The sequence below is a fragment of the Hordeum vulgare genome, chromosome 4H, assembly GCF_904849725.1.
Source record: "Hordeum vulgare subsp. vulgare chromosome 4H, MorexV3_pseudomolecules_assembly, whole genome shotgun sequence".
In the NCBI taxonomy this organism is placed as follows: Eukaryota; Viridiplantae; Streptophyta; class Magnoliopsida; order Poales; family Poaceae; genus Hordeum; species Hordeum vulgare.
The window spans coordinates 562421917-562435037 of NC_058521.1; the positions used below are offsets into that span (position 1 = coordinate 562421917).

Below are 13121 nucleotides of genomic sequence, written 5' to 3' on the forward strand. Positions count from 1 at the left end.
ACGATGAAGGCGCCCGTCGGACCGTCCGGTTTTCGAACGAGTCCGCATGACGCCAGGCCGACGTGACGGGCATACCCGGAAGTCTAGGTCTATCGAGGGAATAAATTGCTTCTGTTACCTCATGTTTTTTTTCTTCAGTTTAACACGTTTGATGACGATACATTTGTTGCACCAATAAGCTTGCGCGCAGCAGAGGAGGCACGTGATGTGGTTATTAACAATGTTGCAGATATACCTTTCAAGATGGAAATAGGATGTTGCTCTTCCAGCTCATCTAGCAAAAAATAGTGGCATTTCATCTCTTGAATCTCATGAAAAGATAATAAGTACATGCAAATACGTATATACTAATACACATACTCTTAGGAAAGTCAGTAGCAATATATTAGGTAATTCAAGGATGGTCCACATATAGTCGAATACATAACACTTGCAAATCTTCTCAATATTAAAAAAAATCTAAACATAAACTATGATTTTATAGCCAACTCCACATGTTACGAGCAACTGTAACAGTCAGGTCCAACTTAGCATTGTAATAGAGGAAGAACTGACTGAGGCAATTCAATATTCAGATATACTTTTTTTTTCACAAAAGAAACACAATATGCAACTTGAAAACTCAATTTTTTTGGTGAAAAATATGATAGAAAAACGGTACAAGGCAGCTAGTAACAAGGAATGGCACAGCTGGCGAGTAGGTCGTTTTGGTGACTGGGCTCCATGGAGCCCTTTATTTAAAAAAAAATAAAAATTCAAACTTTTCAACTTAAAAAAAATCTGTAAATAATATGCAACTATATAAGGATGAAATGTACATGTGTAAAAATTCAGGATGAAATACCCTTAAATGCGACCTGTATAAAAAGACAAATTTCTGGACTTTAAGGATGAATACTATCATGTGTTAAAAAGCCTCATTTATCGTTTTTGCATAGCCCTCATTTGAACGTATTTCGTCCTAAAAATTTACACACATGTGTGTTATGCCTCCATGTATATTTGTATTTTTTTCAGATTTTTTTGAATTGTAAAAATATGATTTTTTATTAACATTGGGGTTTTCAGTAACTGGTCTTCATGGAAGCCGAGCTTCAAAAGACATTTTGCAAACAATAAGCAAATTGGCACTAAAGTAAGCAAATATAGAAGTAATGTTTTCCAGAACAAATATTGTTGAGACAACCGCACATGTTCAAAACTCTCTTTATACCCATCCTCTATTTTTAACATCTTTGTGTGGACCAAACAAGTTAATTGTTCCATCACACTTATACTTGCAAACAGAAACAACCTCGCGATACCCAACAAGCAAGTACTCCATTCGTCCCGAATTACTTAGTGTTAAATACATTTGTATCGAGGCAAATCTAAGACACGTAATTTGGAGCAGATGTAATAGAAACTTAACATTAGGCAAGTTGGAGAACATATTTGGTGCACGGAGCTTGTGGAGCACTTAATTTCGGTATTCTCATCCGGAAGTTGTCAAAATTTCTGAAAATAAATTAGCACAACACATACACACCATATATCTACCTAAATCGAAATTCAAAACACAACCTGAGAAACAGAAGAACATGTATATATCTTCGAGTAAAATCTAATCTAAATCGGGTCATGAACTCGGCCCCATTAGCACTGTTAACCTAAAAAGCACCGACACGGCCAGCCTCACCGAATCCCCGTGCTGACACGGCTGGACACGGTGGAACGGCTGGACACGGCCAAATTCGCGTATCCCCCCGTATTCACGATTTGCGATTTAAAATAAAAGGAAAAAACGGCCCGACACGTTGGGGACACGCTGGGGACACGTTGGGGACACGTCGGGTGGCCCAAGTTGGCTCGGCCCAGCCTTTTTTTCAGGTCGCATCGACGGGCACATAAAACACCACCTCCTCGCGACCAGCTTTGACGATACAGGTAGGGTTTCCCCCGTTCTGGAGTCTCAGCAGCCGCCGCCAGCTCCAACAGTCGCCGCCACCACCTCCTGGAATCGTCGCCGAGCTGCCGTCGCCGTCGCCACGTATGGAGTCGCCGCCATCGCCTGGATCTGAACGCCGCCGTCCCCGAACTGCACCAGCCTCTCCTCCCAACGGCGACCAAGCTGGAACAGGTAACCTAGACCTCTTTCATCTATTTTGCTTGGATTTATTGTTGAGTTGCTGGCCTGTTGCTTCTCGCCAAGTGTTGTTGCTGCTCTGCTCTGCTGAGTGGTGATTGCTTATGTTGTTCATGTGCTGCTGCTGCTGATTGATGTTCATGTGCAGCTGCTGCTGATTGCTTATTGCTGCTGCTGCTGATTGGGTAAGCAAACTTCTTTGCTGTTTGTCAAGTACCATTTCAGATTATTATGATCTATCTCTCTCTCTAATAGACTGCTGTTTGTTGTGTTTTGCAAGATGCAATGACATGGATTTGGTTTGGATGGTCAATCAAGCACTTGAATTGAAATAGGAGACAACAGACAACAAATGGGGCAGTATTTCTTTCTCTTTTCTGTCTTTAACTGTATATTACATGTACATGTACATTTATTTTTTATATATACTTACCGTGTCCCCGATTGGCTGTTTTTGGAAAAAGCCGTATCCCGTGTCCCCGTATGCGTGTCGCCGTGTCGGTGCTTTTTAGCTGTTAACACTAAATTTGTTGTTTCTGTTCCACGTGTATTGTTTTACTATTTGATATTTTGAGAAATGTTGCATATATGTTTCTGTTTACTCTATTTCTTCAAAATTTTATGTAGTTCATAAATATTTAAACCGAGGTTGGGTACATGGGGTGCACCGCGGGTCCCGGTGCACCAAATACTTTCTCGGGCAAGTTCGTAGCAACATATGAAATAGCACACAAATATTCATATTTCGAGCAAACTTACTTTCAGTGTTTCACATAGAAGAAGAAAAAAACAATGAAACCTGAAGGCAATTGGAAACTATAAAAGCAACCTGGCGCTTTTGGAATTCTAGAGGTTAGAACGAGTAAATCCATTGCATCATCAAGAAAATGCTCCGAGATGCAAGAAAATTCCTTGGGGCATTCTGATAGCAAAGGCATCTTAAATCCCCCAACTAGGCATCTTAAATCCCCCAACTAGGTTTACTGACCACAATATCATTAATCTGTAGAAAGCAATACTGAATAAGCTCATGGCCTAATACACATACTTCCACACATAAACAACCATATGAAAGTTAACAAGCAACTAGAAACTATAACTTTAGGCAATTCAGTAGCAGTAATTGGCAACTTAGCAGTACTAGTTAAATGCCTGTACGTTGTCACGGGACAACATAATAATGCGACGTTGATGTCCTTATGTGGGTTCAATCTCGATCCACTCCTTTTGCTCAAGATCTGCTCCTATCGCTCTACTTCACACCATATAGTTCCACTTTAACATGATAAGCTCCCGCCTATGATGCTACGACAAAAGTAAACCCGCGTTGTCGCTAGGGACAAGTGTATAGGTCTGTTGTCAACAACTTAGTTTTTTCGCCTAGTGTTGTCATTACTGAAGCACTTTAGCTATCCCTATTTATGGAATCCTCAATTACTACCACCAGAAAGGGAATGTGACCACTGTTTTAATATATTTTTTCTTAATCTTATTTCAATTTTTATTTTCAAAACAGAACGGTAGAATTCCACCACACTTCGCTTTCATGGACTTCACCCAAGCCCACACAGCATTCTTCAGTAGAAGGTCGGTTTATATTCAAGTTTGTTCATGCAAATTTTAGAGAAAGTATTTTGAATATTAAATTAAAGGAGTGGCATTATCAAGGTTATTTAGGGTTTAGGGTATAGGAGGGGAGAAGGAGAGGCATGTGTACGTTTTCAACCTACAGCAGATATCTGGATAACAAACCTGTATGAAGGCAAACATGATATTGCATCTTAGTTTCGTGAACAACTATACCGGGTAATACAGAATACAACAGAAGAAAATTCAACTGAATGTAGAGAAAAAATAGAACCCACCTGCTGCTCTGGTCGTCACATGCAATCAGCAAAAACTATGCATAAACCAAGATGTGGTGGGCAACACAAGTAAGCAAATAAAAACCTATATTTTGCATAACCATGCATCGAAATCCAATTGCTAGAAAGGCAAATGTCATAGATCTTACACCTTGATCGAATAAGCTTCTCGCAAGAACAACCCTAATAAGGACCAAAAAAGAATCAACTAAAAGTATTATATATTAACAATTAAGCAACCACCAAACTTTAAAGGTTACAACTCTTGTCCAGTGAAATACCCTTTGCCGGACATAGCAGAACACTCAAACAATTTTGTTAAAGAAAAATAAAATCATATACAATTATTATATACAAAATCTAATCCATTGCCACCGCCTCCTCCCGTCCATTGCCATCGGCGGATCTCCTGTTGTCCGTTGCGTCACCATCCATTGTCCCACCGTCCGTTGCCACTCGTTGGCCCCTGCCATGGGCGAGAAGAACCTGGGGGGTGCACGGTGCAGCAGTAAGGGCAATGCAAAGGCACAAACAATGTGATGTAGTTTCAATAAAAACATGCCGCATGCTGCAGAAGTCACAATTAATAGACATGACGTGGTGTTGGGAGGACTATTTTGTGTGCCAAAAGAACGTGTCCGCACTCTGCACTAATGAACATGATAGTTCATAACTTAGTATCAGCAGCGAATCAGATAGTAGATGTGTGTGTTTGTTTCAGTTCTGACAGTAAAATATGTTTTACTCGGCAAAGTGCACGTCTAATTTGCAGAAAGATTGGAAAACGTACCTGAGAGCAGAGGATGACCGCTAGCTCCATGGTTCAGGAAGAGCGTGTAGTGGCTGGTCAGGCACCGCCAGTTTGGCGCTTCCACTGCCACTCCTCTGCTCGAGTGTAGCCACCGCGTCGGAAGACCACCGTATTGGAAGTGACCCACCTGTTGTCACCCTTGTTAAAGCCTGATTTTTTTGTTTACAAGATTCTTGTATTCTTGTAAAAATAAATAGGAAGATTGTGTGATAACTTATAGTGAAAAGGCAAACCTAGAATCTCTAAGAACATGCATATACTACCGGATTACTATGGTTGTTGAAGTCACAATGCAAATTAACTCACCTCTTTATTCAATTGTTGTAGTTTTGAATCACATACTTCTCCATGCGCCATGTGATCTGGGTAGTTCAGAAGGAGGAAAATGTGAGCATACGTTCCAATGGGAGGACCACCATGAAAATTTATTTTGTGTATGCTTACTGATAGATGCCGATGGCGGCTTTAATGCGAGCATATGCTTACCTATAGATGTCAATAGCAGCAATTTAGATGAAAAATAGATGGTGGAAATTAGGATTTACTTATGCAACTTGATTCAATCACACAACTTACATACTTGATGATGTCAATTGTTGCCCAGACAAATCAAAACTGAAAAACTACTAAAAAAATAATTGGAAAATAATGAAAGTGGACATGAGTATTTGCTACTAATATATGAAAACCACATAAATAAAACTTAGATTACACCCCGAGAGTAATTGCAAACTGCAGATAAATATTTAACAACTAGAATTTCAGCCGCGGCATCTTAACAATGAAAAATTAACAGACAAATTAGGAGCACACATGGAACTAAATCGACCAATCAGACATTAGGGGGGTGAAATCCTAATAACTGACCGATGTGGCATGAATCGTTTGTGCGTGATAACAGATCAAAAGATGGCGCACTCAATGATACTCCCTCCGGTCCTTTTTACTCCGCATATTAGATTTAGGTCAAGTCAAACTTTATAAAGTTTGACCAGATATATATTAAAAAATATCAACATCTACAATACCAAATATACATATCATGAAACTACCTTTCGTAATGAATCTAACAATATTTATTTGACATTGTGAATATTGATACATGTTTCTATAAATTTGATCAAAGTAGAGATACTTTGACTTCGAACAAAGCTAATATGCAGACTAAAAAGGACCGGAGGGAGTACATGCGCAAGAGATGGGAATCATCATATACTCCCTCCGTTCCTAAATATAAAACATTTTAAATATTCCATTATAAACTATATACGGATGTATATATATAGACATATAATAGTGTATAAATTCACTCATTTTACTGCGTATATAGTCTATAGTAAAATCTCTACAAGGTCTTTTATTTAGATACGGAGGGAGTATAGTTTAACTCGAACAAACCTCAACCATGAGGAAATAGGAGCACTGCTCCTTGCCTTGAGCGCCTGCTTGCTTTGGTTTAGCACAAATTAGCATGTTTTAGGATCAAAATATTGGTACCTGAAACAAAAAAACAAAAAATGATAGGACGATGTAAGCGGCAACGTCTTAGGAGCAAAAAAAATCAGATCATGATAAGAGCTTCCTAGCAACACAATCATACCTACAAAGGGGGGGGGTAATATTTTCTTCGACATGTTTTTAAAGTCAAGGCACATAGGAAACAGAATGGAGGCACAATAATATACATGCATAATTAAGGGACCTCATATTTAAAGATCAATATAACTGGAAATAAGTTGATCACAACATTAGAAATCTAGTGGTGCAGTCGCATGCAGCTATAGGACGTGATAGTGCAGCAAATCATCTAGACATTTAATTAATCTGCAGTTGTAAGCATTTATATTAGTGATTATGTGCAATCAGTCGATTACATATTCCACAATCCACATACAGGTCAAGTATAAAAATGATACCTCACTCGGACCACCATTTATAATTTCTAGTACATTCCTAGGGACGGCTAGGATCTACATATCCTCTTCCGGTATCCTCCAAGACCAAGAGAATACTGGTGGATTTCGTTGAGCACCTCCAGTACACAGCAAAGTAAGTAAATCCACCGATGGGGCATACCAACGGAATGAGCTTGGATTAACCTGACATGACGCTAGTCTAGTTACCTGGCTACTATGCTTGCACGCCACTTTGAGTTGATGGTTCTGCCTTCTCATGCTCTAGCTTTCCAAAAGCATGTAGTACGAATCAGCATGATCACCGTTACTCGGCACTTCAGAAGCCATGTACAGCTGCAATAGATTTTATAGATAGTCAAGAAAGATTCAGTGCTTGCTTGTCATGGTAATTCTCAGAACAACATAAATTTTGTGATTGATTAACCTGACATGATGCTACAGGCCAAGGTTCTACAGAATCAGAGTAATGAAGGGATGATGTTCAGAGGCCACACCTTAAAGAAAGCCTCAAATACTTTGGGGGGATTGAACAAAAACGCAACAGAAAGCCTCTCGGGGTAATGGTTCTGCAGGATATTCGCACTGTCTCTGGCAGTCTTTATGGGGGTTGCATTGGCCAGTGCCCATCCTGTGGAGTCTATCAACCACACCATTTTGTCTAGACCCTCAGCCCTCAGGCAAGCTGAGAACTGCATTCTCCAGGGTATATATAAGATACCGCAACTGCCCCTCATGAGATGACGTATTCTTAAAAAAAATTATACGGGTGAATTAAAGGATAACGAAACTATAGGCCGCCAAAAACGGCGAGTTCTTACCTGCTTTGCAGGTCTCATAATAACGACGGCTCTCCTCTCTCTATCTGCGAAAGTTGCCCTGTACATTTTACCTGTTTCTGCTTCCATAGAAACATCAGGCTGGAATGAAAAATGAAAACAATCAGAAGAACGCTTGGTTACTTGACCAAGTTCTGAGAAAGAAATCACTTGAGCATTGCAGGGAAGGAAAGCACATATATATTTACCCAGCGAATATCCTTAGGCCTGCTAACTGCCCTCCACTTGATACTTTTTTCCAACATTTTCCGAGATTTGTCAACATTCCAGTTGCGTGCTTCGAGATACCTAGCCAAGCATGCTTCACTGCAATACTTCTCGCCACGGGCAGACATAGGCCCAAGTGCAGCTCTCAGTTCGTTGATCTGCTCACAGAAGATTGTTACATGAGAAAATAGCATATATGTTTAACCAAAGATGCAGATACCAAGGATGGTTTTCTCTTTGACAAGAAGTAGTATGCACCGATATTTCTCAACTTACGGGGTACGACCGAACTGGAAACATCTAAAGAATTCATAAAAGAGCTCCTGTAGGTTCTGGTATGGAAGGGGGCTATGTTGTATCATACTATCAATGACAAGATACGTTTGTATCAAAGCACATGTAGAAAAGCTTATGTGGTCAGACATTTCACACTCCTAAAAATGCTATATTATGGGCTTTTGTGCAAAGCTGAATTTCATTTGATCTATGTAAGATTTGCATGGTAACAGTTTTACAGCGTAAACCAAACGTGACAAATTTTCAATTATTACCTTTGCTTGTCGCTGCTCAGAATCATCTGAATTGAAATGAGAGGCCTGCTTCCTACGAAACATGATGTCTTCAACTTACCGAGGCTTCAACCTGCAGATGTGAAATGACGATAAATTAAGACACATATTAGATGAGTAAATAATTGAATACAATTGTATTTTCTATTTGACTAAACGTGAAAATAAGTTCGTCGTGACTTTTGAGAGGAAGTGGTTTCAAATCTGACAAAATTGGCGTGAGTCAGAGGTCATGTAGTGAGATTATTAATATTATGTCTGGTTTTCTTCCTATTACAAGAGTTCGCAAATAACATTAGAAACGACAATTAAAATTGGACAAAAATGAACATGATGTAATTATATTTTTAGTCTTCTACTATAGAATGTTGTAGAATGAACAACATGAGTCGGCCATTTTGTGTGCCAATGCAAAGATTACCACACTGTTAGTGTGAGGTCTTACCATCCTGATAAGTCTGAATGAATCATAAGTAGACCACAAGTATTTGGACCCATTTGAGCAAGCATAAATAAGCCAATTTGCTCTACCTATTGCCTCTGTCTCCGAAAAAGGATGGGTGCATCTTCCCCTTATTTTCTGTCGCCCATCAATTGAGCGGGTCGGGCAGGGCGTCGTGCAGGTCGGCGAAGACGCGAGCCCCAGCGACGGCGGCCTCGGCGGCGACCTTGCGCAACGAGCTGCTGGAGCGGGAGGAGATGAGGCGGCCGAGGTCGAGGCCGGAGACGATCCCCGACGGCGCGGCCTCGAGGGCCTCCCGGTGCGCGCGCTTGGACGGGCGCAGCGGCGCGGCGCCCTGCCCGGCTCGGGAGCGGCCGCGAGCGCGCGGGGGCGGGGGCAGGGGACCGAGCGGCTAGCGCCGGAGCAGGAGGAGATGAGGCGGCCGAGGTCGAGGCCGGAGACGATCCCCGATGGCGCGGCCTCGAGGGCCTCCCGGTGCGCGCGCTTGGACGGGCGCAGCGGCGCGGCGCCCCGCCCGGCTCGGGGGCGGGGGCGGGAGCGGGGGCGAGCGACCAAGCGGCGGCTAGCGCGCGGGGGCGGGGGCGGCGTCGGGAACGGCGGCTAGCGCGCCGATGCCGCGATTGTGTCAGGGGAAGGAAGGAGAGGGGAGACGTGGGAGGCGATTGTGTTAGGGGAAGGAAGGAGAGGGGAGACGTGGGAGGTGGATCCACGAGATGTTTTTTCTTTCTTTCTTGCGAGGTGGGATCGAGAGGTGGGATCGATCGCTGCGAGGTCTAACCATCGCGGAGGTTGAACCATCACGACGGCACATCCTGCTTTAATAGTAGAGATTTAGGCTTGTGGTTCCATCAACACTCGTACATTTATAGAGAAAAACTGGATAGATCAATACTTTAGATAATTTTTTCTTTTCGAAACGGAGGCAAAGATTGCCTCATCTATTAAATAAGGAGAAAAGAATTGCCTAGTAATTACGAAAAACCGGGCAAAAACCAGTATTTTAGGTAAATTAATATAGCAAGAAAAGTGCAGCACATCTGATAGCAACCAATGGTACACAAATTGGCTCGTTGACAGTTCCAACACTTGCATTCGAAAAGAAACAACCATTTAAACCTGGCAGATCAATATTTTAGATAAACTGATATAGCAAGAAAAATGCAGCACATCTGATAGCAAGCAATGGTACACAAACCTAATGTTAGCCAACTTAGGCAAATCCATAGATAACAAAACACCCTGCCAAGAGCAAGAAACTGTAAGAGCATCTCCAACGGCCGCGCCAAAAGACGCGCGTGCGGTAAACCCAGCTTTTAACGCGCGCCGAATGTTTTGCGGCGCTCCAGCGGTGGCGGGAAACTCGCGCATGCGAAAAGGCGGCAGCTCGCGCCCCATTTTTGCCGCACCGCTTCCGGCGCGCCTATAAAATGCGGCACTCGCCACGCGCCTTTTCCACGACTCCTCTTCCTCTTCCTCTGCCACGCGCGCCTCCACCGCTCCAGCGCCCCGCCACCGACGCGCCACCATGCCGCCGCGCCGTCGAGGAGCGTCGGGCTACCGCGGCGTCCGCCTGCGCCCCAACGGCGGGTACTACTACGAGATACGCTCCGGCGATCTCCGGCTCAGCCTCGGCACCTACGAGACGGCGCACGAGGCTGCCCGCGCGTTCGACGCGGCGGCGTGACGCCTAGGCTTTTTTTTATCTATGCTTCCGATTTATCTAAAATAAAAATATGTTGTGAGCGCGCGCTGCATTTTTTGCGCGCTGCATTTTAACGCAGCTGCTGGAGCCAGCGCTGCGCGGCAAACCAGTTTTTTGCGCGCGCCTGTTGGAGATGCTCTAACCTTCATCCCAAAATGTCTTCTAGAAACATATGACAAGAAATGCACGAGTATTGAACAGAAAAAATCAAACGGCGGTGTTGTCAGGCAATTTTACAGATGCTAGTCAACTATGGCTACATCACTTGAATAAAAGCAACTCACAAAGTGGGACTCAGAATGGTGGTACAGTAGCCATCAGCTTTGGTGTGGACTGCACCATCCCAGAACATCGTCGAGATCAGGGATGTTGTGGTCTCCGGCGCACAACTGATGCACAAAACCCAGTGTTGCCTCTTACAATCCCTTCACTTCAAAGTCCATTTTCAGGCAAAACAGAAACAATCAAATGAACACAACAACAAAGAATCTAATTGTCATTGTTGGGGTCAATACACAATCCCCAATATCAATATAGTATGTAGTGACACATCATTGAGTCTTTAGAAAAATTGCTCTTGGTTAACTGTATTCTGATAGTCATGATTGGCATGGATGTTACTCCGAAGGCCTACACAATAAACATGAATGTCCCACCTAGATAGCACATTATATTGATATGAAAGCAAAATTAAACTGTAACGAGTAGTCGGACACACATGCAGATAAAGTAGACTCCAGTTACTTAAATTTGTCAGTGCATTGTTCACAAACTCAGTTAACTACGTGCTAGAAGCAGTAAGAACTTGACAGCTACTAGTTACCAACTAGAAGTAGCACAAACGATTAGCGAAGGAAAGGGGTGTCATTTTGGCTAGTCCCTAGGCAACCTCAGGTTCACATGAAACGAACGGAAGGAAGAATCAAGAACGCCGCAGTTTCACACCAGACTGACATGATGAGCAGGGGGGCTCATCTTCCTCTGACTCTGGTGGTGAGGAGGAGGCAGCGACGACAGCATTGCGCGGCAGCAGCTGCTGCTGCACCACCAGCCTCACCGCGGCCAGCTGCACCTCGATCTCCTTGCGTCGCTCTTCAGGGGTCTTTGTAGCCTTCTTGATCCATTTGGCATGGCGCGGGGCTGGCGCTGCAGGTAGGAGCTGGAGCTCCAAGGGGTCATCAGCCAGGCGAAAAAACCCAAGCTTGTCATCAGAGCCGCCGAGGGTCTTGACCCACAGGGATATGGAGGCCAGATTGGCTTTCTGGACGAGATTGCGGAGCTCGGCTCGGACCTTGTCGGGTTCAGGGGCGGGCAGCATGAGGCAGTGGGGTGCCGGGTCGGAGGGCTCCTGGATACGGAGGCCGCGCTCGCACTCGGCGATGACCTCCTCGTAGGCGGGGTGGTCGTTCGCGGCCTCGTAGAGGAGCAAGGCGCGGAAGTGGGGGAGCTCCAGGGAGTCGGGCGCGAGCTCGACGGCGAGGCGGGCGGCCTGGAGCGCGTCCCGCCGGTGGCGCGCGCGGGCGGCGGGGTCGTTGAGGGACGCGGCGGCGCGGGAGTGCACGGTGCCCTGCGCGCGGAGGAGGAGCGGCGGCGGCGGCCCCTCGCAGTGGCGCGCGACGGCGTCCCTCAGCAGCCGCAGCGCCTTGGACGGGTTTCCGCGCTGGAGGTACGCGAGGGCCTTGTCGCAGTCGGCGCGCACGGCGGCAATGCCACCGGCGACGGCGACGGCGGCCGCGGGAGGAGGAGTAGGGTTTGGGCCGGGGGTGGGGTTCTTTCGGCCCATCGGAGGAGCGAGGCTTTCCCTTTTAAGAGACGGTGGAGTGGGATTTGGGCGGAGCAGTGGTGCGGGTGGAGGCTGCAGAGGCAGAGGAGGGAGGTAGTCACGGGCGGGTGGTAGGGATAGACGCGGGCCACGGCCGGGCGCGCTTCCCCCTCGCCGTTTCCACCTTCACACTTTTTTTTGGCTCTCATTTTCATTTCCCCCCTGGAAAGTTCGGTGGTCATTGCAAAAACATCCTTAAGGAAATTTAAAAATACATCAAAAATGGTTCAGCGTGCTTACCACCGACGACGTACTGCGATCAAAGCTCAATACAACCTCCATCCAGCCAAGTAAATTTGTTTAAACTCAAGAGCTCGTAGAAACAACGATTAGAAAGTCGTCGATATAGATCAGAAGATGCTAGTGGTTGTGATCTGTGTAACAAATTATTGTTCAAAAAAAAAGAAACATTGAATAGAGTATATGTAGGACGTCCTAGTTTTAGCCACACGAATAGTTTTGGTCACACGAAATCGAAGGACACAAAGCTCTCATGCTCCATGACAAGGCCGAGGTTGGCCAACCTTCATCGATTAGAACACAGGACACTCAATCACATTGCCCGCTCCATGAGACAGCGCGTCCAAGACAAACTTGTAGAAAAACGGTAGACCCGAAGAACCAAGTCTAGGGACACACCATCTTTCACACCCTCCCGATGATACAAAGAAGCATCACTGAAACAAAAGTGAGGCGGGAAGACATTATTCCATGTTGACGACAACACCAGCGTTTGGTCATCATCAAAAGTTCGAAATTTATTCCTAACCCTACCACACCGAGACTGAAATTAAGGGTCGTTATC

The 13121-nt window shown here is 44.7% G+C and overlaps 1 protein-coding gene across 1 annotated transcript; it reads right to left on the bottom strand.

The window, feature by feature from the left end:
- Positions 1-7314: 7314 nt before the first annotated feature.
- LOC123447047 (phosphatidylinositol transfer protein PDR17-like) lies at positions 7315-8396 on the bottom strand. The gene is made up of 4 exons (XM_045123609.1): positions 8312-8396; positions 7742-7918; positions 7536-7634; positions 7315-7464 (listed from the first exon to the last, which is right to left on the bottom strand). Exons 1-4 carry the CDS (start codon positions 8372-8374, stop codon positions 7384-7386), a joined length of 420 nt encoding a protein of 139 aa, XP_044979544.1. The 5' UTR covers positions 8375-8396; the 3' UTR covers positions 7315-7383.
- Positions 8397-13121: the final 4725 nt, after the last annotated feature.

Excerpts from the sequence above, each read along its gene's own strand:
- LOC123447047 (XM_045123609.1), bottom strand. The coding sequence starts at position 8,374 with ATGTTTCGTAGGAAGCAGGCCTCTCATTTCAATTCAGATGATTCTGAG. Across the intron at positions 7,919-8,311 it reads CTGAGCAGCGACAAGCAAAG|ATCAACGAACTGAGAGCTGC; the intron begins GTAATAATTGAA and ends TTCTGTGAGCAG. Across the intron at positions 7,465-7,535 it reads TTATGAGACCTGCAAAGCAG|AATACGTCATCTCATGAGGG; the intron begins GTAAGAACTCGC and ends ATTTTTTTTAAG.